The 7,499-nt window shown below is 37.9% G+C and overlaps 1 protein-coding gene across 2 annotated transcripts; it reads left to right on the top strand.

The window, feature by feature from the left end:
• Positions 1–3,072, top strand: pomk (protein O-mannose kinase). 2 transcript variants are annotated; one of them, XM_041218740.1, is made up of 3 exons: positions 1–169; positions 917–1,192; positions 2,038–3,072. In XM_041218740.1, exons 2-3 carry the CDS (start codon positions 929–931, stop codon positions 2,809–2,811), a joined length of 1,038 nt encoding a protein of 345 aa, XP_041074674.1. In that variant the 5' UTR covers positions 1–169; positions 917–928; the 3' UTR covers positions 2,812–3,072. The 2 variants fall into 2 exon arrangements, with proteins under 2 accessions (XP_041074674.1, XP_041074682.1); XM_041218748.1 differs by lacking the exon at positions 1–169 and having other exon boundaries at positions 775–1,192.
• The last annotated feature ends 4,427 nt before the right edge of the window (positions 3,073–7,499 follow it).

Here is a 7,499-nt window from a genome sequence, read left to right as displayed (position 1 = left end):
TTGAAAGTGTATAACAATGTAGTCGAGATGAATTTTTTTTGGTGTAAAATGAAACAAAAAACAAAAAGCGAAAATTTTGCGTACCTTATATTTAACGCTATCATTTTTTTTTTTTAATCCGACTGTAACGTGTGTGAAAAAGAACTGTTCTGCAGGACAGTTTTAAAACGTAAGCTAATTTATTCACTTATATGCCGTCCTATCTTGGTATGTGAAAATATGGTTTGCAAGCGTTTTAAGTTATATGTTTAGTACTGTATCGCGATTTGGAAGATTATTCGAATATCTCCAGTTTGCTACACAGTACTCCGTTTTGTGAGAAACACACGGCATTAAAATATTTAAGGCATCACATGACCCTATTTTTTTATGTTTAATGGAGACATTGTTTTCACTAAAATGAAGGTGTGACTTGACGTCATGTCATCAAGTTCTGGGATGTAGGCTAGTCTGACATTGATTCATCATAATTCTGTTGAAACTATTAGTGTACAATTTACCAGCTGAGTGCTTAAATTTTTCTTCAGTGGCTTTGCTTTATAGTTTGAGTGTTTCTTATTTTCTATTTGTCTGCCCTGTGTAAGGTACATAAACTGTAAAAATTAATACAAGGTATCTCAAAAGTCAGATGGCCAGTTCACAGATATGGCTGGATAATGTGTGCAAAGAAGTGTTGCAGGAAGCAACATTAGACCATGTAAAAATCATACCTATATAAATGTATGTGGCTAAGATGTTGCTACCTTCAAAATCTACACTGCCACATGTTCAACTAATGATGAACTAATCAAGACAAATGACAACTGAACCACCTTGTAGATTGTCATGAGTTGCTGTCTGTAATCTTGGACATGTTATATCAATTAATACAACTAATAATACATACAATAATTTTCTACTTGCCTCCCCATTATAGGTAGGTGAAATCATGGTCAAGGCAGACCGTTCTCGAAGGGAGATCCCCATAGTATTGGTGTGTCTTGGTGCGCTGTTATGTGGGAACATTGTGTTCTACCTGTATGTTGATTCTTTGTATCAAAGAAGTCACCAGCAGGAACACTTTCACCACATGTGCCCTCATGGTCACTTCAAAATGGGAACCATGAAGAACTGCACCCCCTGGCTGCAGTGTGACGCTGTAAGAAAGGAAGTTAGGAAACTGAAGGTGATTGGCCAAGGGGCTGTCAAGCAGGTTAGTCTTCCCATTTTATGATGAATGTAATATATTTGGGTTTTAATTTGGCTGAGGTCACAAGTGGTGGTCAAGATTAGGGGTTAGATTTTGGAGCAGTAAAGTACTCCGCTACTCCAGTCCAGTGACCGGCACTACTCTCCACTACATAAAAAAAAAAAAAAAAAAAAAAAAAAAAACTCCAAAGCAATGCCACAGTATATAGCATACAATCAAATAATACATGTTAAATACTGAATACATAATTTAGCATATTGTAGATTTAGTTTTATCTTTGTTGAGTATTACTAATTACATTTCAACATATTTCTCCTGATTTATAGACACTATTTTATTACATTAAATTACACACCAAAGGTCATTTAAATCAGGTTGATTAAACTGCTCTCCTACCTCACTGATTGGTTTACCTAACCAGCCGTCCTGGCTGAGCTGGAAGATTGACAGAGTGAGGATGACACATTTAACCTGCCCCTTTAATATGAGGAAACTGAGTTGGAAATAATTGCCAAACCCTTTTCTCTTCAAAGAAACTCTTGCATGAAGGCAGTATTTGTCAACTGTTCAGAAATAGATTTAATTAACTTATATCAAATAAAGTATTAATTGCATGTTTCAATGCCTTGAACAATAAATAAAATACCTGAGATATGATTTTTGTTTTGTGTACGCTAACTCATCCCTAGTCAAGATTTGTGTGCATGTGTAGAGGGAAATCTTTCATTGAGTCTGCAAGGATCCAGTGCAATGGATACATTAAGAAATGCTTTCTGAAAGACCAATAATTTAATTGTAAAAAATATATATACATATATTTGCTAAGTTTTCTGTCTTCTGTGTTACAGGTCTTTCTTTCCGAGTGGAAGGGCCACAAGGTTGCTCTTTCAAAGCTTACTGGTCATGATTTTCAGGAGGACTTTCTGCATGGACTGGAGATGCTTAAAGCACTGCAGAGCAAATACGTAGTCACCCTAGTAGGGTTCTGTGTGGAAGATAATGCAGTTGTTACAGAGTACCAACCGCTGGGCTCGCTAATGAATCTCAATGCAGTGTTAAACCTTGTGAAGTACCAAAGCCTGAACACTTGGCATAACCGATTCCGCCTGGCCATGGAGTATGTGGCCATCGTTAACTTTCTCCACAGCAGCCCGCTGGGCACTCGTGTAATGTGCGACTCAAATGACCTTGGCAAGACCTTGTCTCAGTATTTGTTAACCAACGACTTCCATCTTGTGGCAAATGACTTGGACGCCCTCCCTCTAGTTGACAGAAATGCCAACTTGCTAATAAAATGTGGCCATCGGGAACTGCTGGGAGAATTTGTGGCACCTGAGCAGCTGTGGCCTCATGCTAAGGAAATGCCGTTTACAGACACACTGATGCCTGCCTACGATGAGAAAACAGACATATGGAAAATCCCAAGTGTAGTTGACTTCCTACTGGGGCAAGTAGAAGGGAGCGATGTTGTCCGCTTTCACCTGTTCGATATTCACAGAGAATGTAAAAAGAAAAATTCAGTGGAAAGGCCTTCGGTTCAGACTGTTTTAAACGTGTACAAAACTGTGTATGCAACCTTGATAAAAGAGAATACTACACCTGGCACAAGAGACATGTTGTGATCACACTGCCATTTTATGAAGATGTGAAAACAAACATTCCATTCTAAAAAAATGATTCAGTCCTGTACTGGGAGTGAGAATCCTGTGTATCTGAGCCTTTGTGATTTTGCAGTTGAAATTCATGACAATGCAGCTAGGATAGGCTGTAAAGCAAGGGGAAGCTTTGGAAATGCTTAAGATGTAGTAAATAAGCTCCTATGTTATTGTTCAGAATATTATCATAGAAAATATCACAAATAATAAACAACAGTTAAGTTTTTACATTTTTATCAACCTGTTATGAAAATAATGACTTACAAAATCAGTATTAAGAAAATTGTACAAATTGGTTAAAACTCAGATGTTGGACATTTTCAAGTATATTCCAAGAAACAAATTGATTATATTTAACATTTGCTAGGAGTAGATATTTAATAAAATATGTTTAATTTGTTTAAAACACATACACACAGTAATAAGATCAAATGGCTGGACTATATATTCACAATGGATCCCATCCACAGTAGTTTTGTACAAATGAAGAAATTAGTTTTACTTGCCAGCATTGCTTTTTGTTTTGCTATTGTTTGTAGTATTTTTCAATATTCCTCCACATGAAAGCCTATTTTTTTTTCAAACTTCTTATACTTCGTAATAAGACGTCCAGAAAGGCAAAATGGGGGTGTTAGTTTTTGTTTAAATAAGTAGTCGACAATATGTTAAGTTAGTGCATACCAATTAGAAAAAAAAATGAGAGGATCTCCAGGCTAAATGATTGTTTTTGTGACTGAATGTGCAAGTGAACGTGGAGGTAGAGAGATTGATGCAACATAATGCAAGAGGAGTGCAAGGGGATTACAAGGATATGTTAATATAATACGGGGAACAAACGTGAGGTGAAAAGAAGATAGCATGTTTATTACTGTTCCATTGTGAATGATTAAATGACAGCAGGTAAACCAATATGGACAAGCTCTCACAAATGCTTACATCCAGTGAGGTAGATTTAAATAGCAGCAATGCAAAAACAACAGACGCTTCTAAATTCATATTCCCTGTGTTCAGGTTGGTACGTGCTTTGATCTGTCGCAGCGTGGCCCATTCTTCTGATGAGGTGGAGTGAATAGTCGATAATGTTAATAGAGTCTGCCTTTGTGGCACCCACCTGGACTGCCACAGCAAAACCTTGGAGTATTTCATCACATCCCAGTCCCTGCATATGTAAGCCTACCACCTGCTACAGAAATGTAAAACTGTTGATGTTAAAATAACTATTGATTACAGCATATGCAGGGCTGCAAAGCATACTCATTCTGAATACTATTTGTTTTGACACAATTCTGAAATAATAGATTTCTTTAGCGTGAATGACTGACGCGTCAGTCCTTTACTGACAGACAATAACCAGAATGCCAACACACCCTTTGATTTCATTCTCTGCCAGCAAAGGCCCTTCCCGTTGGTCAATAACACAATTGGAAATCAGTGATAAATTTCAGTATGCGTCAATGTAATTTATGGGTAGAAACCTGGTGTAAAAAGTTCCTTCCCGCAGATGTCTCCACCTGCATAAATGCCTTTTCTGCACGTTCTGAAGCTCGTCCACTACAATGTGGCACTTCCTGCTGCAGACCCTGACGGTGAAAGTGGTTAAAATTTCAGTGGAACACGCTGGATGCTTCTGCTAGAGGTCCCACACCACAGATCACATCACCTGATTTGTACTAAAATTGAGGTCTCAGTCTGCTTTTCTTACGTCATTGATACAATGTCAATGCACAGGAGTTCTTCTAAAGAGTAAACACTTCAATTGCCATTCCCATTTCTCTTTTTGATTGTATCATTACAAAAAGTCATGCCTTTGTTATGTTAGTGTAGTACTGTGTATTCTACTGTATTAGGACGCTTTATTAAACTGCTGATACCTAAACTAGACACTGGGAAAGATTCAGTCTACATGTTGAAAACCTACATTTTAAAAACATACTACTCCCTTTGTTAAACATTGTTCAAATACACTGTAACACTATAATGTTACCACAGTTGTAGCATATCATTTGTTTTTATAATTTATCAATTAAAAGCAGAAAAACAGCCATGTGGCTTCTCTCCCATTGTAACCCTTAATTTAATGCAAATTCAGTACATAATTTATATTACTCAATAATTAAAAATAAATAAATATATATTAAAAAAAAAAAAAATTAAAAGCTCATGAATTCATAGTCTGAGATTTTAGCTTTTAAAAATACAAAGCAGAGAAAAATTACAGTAAAAGCTCATGAGGCATGGTCTAAGATAAATGTTAAATGGGGCAAAATGAAGCTGCTGCTGATAGGCTGTTTTCTGACACCTTGTGATTTTCATTGGTATCTTGAAATTGAACCCATAAAGCAGTGTTTATCTGAGAAATGAATTTGATGAATTGTACTTAAATGCAAAGTCCCTCACGTCAGTTTATTGCTGCTGGCCATTACTAATATTGTTATGTGAGCATCAGAAAATATACACCAACTATGTCTGGTTTTATGGTTGTGTATAAACATTCCACTTATAACAATAAAACAGTTTGTTAACAGCGTGACATGAGCCGAGTATTGCCTGTTAATTCCTGTGTGCAAGTTGGTTCAGGGAGGGTATCAAAAACTACACTGAAGATCTTTGCATCAGTTATTACCTCTTTGCTTCCCTCTCTCCGCGCTGCTCCAGACAAAGCTCTAGTGCTGTGGGGCCGGTCTTGCCCGCCCTGGTCACTCCTGATTCTTCTATCTGATGGAATCAGATTATTTACCCTCCCTTGACAGTCCTTATGTCCCTGTAGAGGCCGCTAGGCTTGGCCTTGGCTGCTCCTGGTGGTTGACTTGGTGCATGGATTCAGGGAGTACGGTTCGACTCTAACGAGTGGTTACACAGACCCCAATTAGAACTAATCTTGGACTAAATCTTACCATTGGGTAATGTAGTCCAATACTAGTGCTAATCAGGATCTGTGAAACCAACCCCAAAATCTCAGCCGCTTGATTGTTGTTCTGTAACAGGAAGGAATTTATTTTATCTCCACCAATGTCAGAATTACTCAAATGTTCACTTTTCAGTTTGTTATTGAGGTTTAATACATTGTCGTCCAATTTCACAGACCCTGATTAACAATATCTTGGACTAAGTAAGGAAGTCCAAGAGTAGCACTAATCAGGGTTCATGAAACAAGCTGAATGTTTTTGTTTTATGTAATAGTTTCAGGGAAGTAAAGGGACTGTGCTCCCCCCACCCCTCCTGCCATTTCACTGATGCTTAAAACTTAAATAAGTGGACACTAGGGAATGGTTAGTTGTTCAATTCCATTCACAATAAGACAAGCCATTCATATTAAATTACAGAATAATGTAGAGTTCCTGCATTGCTGTTCATCACTCATGCCTCAGGTGTACGCTATTTTTTATTCTATTTTCTCAAACTCCAGTCCTCGAGGGCCACAGGGTCTTCTGGTTTTCACTTCAACCTAAGCTCTCAATTAACATAATCGATCTAATTATTTGTTGAATTTGACATATTTAATATTTTTCAAGGTATTTTACAGTTGATGGTTTTAAAAATGCACTTGATTCAAGGTACACTACCTAAGAAACATTTTGAGGCCTGAAGAGAAGTGTTAAATGTGTCCAGTTAATCAAATAATTAGACCAATTGAGATCTCGGGTGGAACGAAAGCCAGAAGACACTGTGACCCTCCAGGAACTGAGTCTGACACCCCTCTCATGGTGTTTAGTGTTGAAGAGAGGCATGAACGGTTTCTCACAACTTACTGTGTAATTCTGATTAAACTCTGGTCAGCTGGTAATGTATTACATTTCAGAACAAAAGAAGTAAATATTCAACAGAATCATGTTTTCTTTTTATCTTTTATCCTGGGTTTGTGTGACAGGAGCATATAGTACTGTGCAAAAGTTTTAAGCAGGTGTGAAAAAATGCTGTAAAGTAAGAATGCTTTCAAAAATAGACATGTTAATAGTTTATATTTATCAATTAACAAAATGCAAAGTAAGTGAACAGAAGAAAAATCTACATCAAATCAATATTTGGTGTGACCACCCTTTGCCTTCAAAACAGCATTAATTCTTCTAGGTACTTGTACAGTTTTTGAAGGAACTCGGCAGGTAGGTTGGCCCAAACATCTTGTGGGAGCCATACCATCACATCCAGGACTCCTTGTTCTTTTTTACCCTGAAGATAATTCTTAATGACTTTAGCTGTATGTTTGGGGTCGATGTCATGCTGCAGAATAAATTTGAGGCCAATCAGATACCTCCCTGATGGTATTGCATGATGGATAAGTATCTGCCTGTACTTCTCTGCATTGAGGAGACCATTAATTCTGACCAAATCCCCAACTCCATTTGCAGAAATGCAGCCCCAAACTTGCAAGGAACCTCCACCATGCCTCACTGTTGCCTGCAGACACTCATTCCTGTACCACTCTCCAGCCCTTTGGCGAACAAACTGCCTTCTGCTACAGCCAAATATTTCAAATTTTGACTCATCAGTCCAGAGCACCTGCTTCCATTTTTCTGCACCCCAGTTCCTGTGTTTTCGTGCGTAGTTGAGTCGCTTGGCCTTGTTTCCATGTCGCAGGTATGGCTTTTTGGCCGCAAGTCTTCCATGAAGGCCACTTCTGACCAGACTTCTCCGGACAGTAGAAGGGTGTACTAGAA

The sequence above is a fragment of the Polyodon spathula genome, chromosome 2, assembly GCF_017654505.1.
Source record: "Polyodon spathula isolate WHYD16114869_AA chromosome 2, ASM1765450v1, whole genome shotgun sequence".
Taxonomy (NCBI): Eukaryota; Metazoa; Chordata; class Actinopteri; order Acipenseriformes; family Polyodontidae; genus Polyodon; species Polyodon spathula.
Note: the sequence above shows the minus strand (reverse complement) of the source record. Positions and strands in the feature narration are given on the sequence as shown.

Bases quoted from the DNA above. Each gene is read 5' to 3' on its own strand.
- pomk (XM_041218740.1), top strand. From the start codon at position 929: ATGGTCAAGGCAGACCGTTCTCGAAGGGAGATCCCCATAGTATTGGTG. The intron at 1,193-2,037 runs GTTAGTCTTCCC...TCTGTGTTACAG, and splicing joins GCCAAGGGGCTGTCAAGCAG to GTCTTTCTTTCCGAGTGGAA.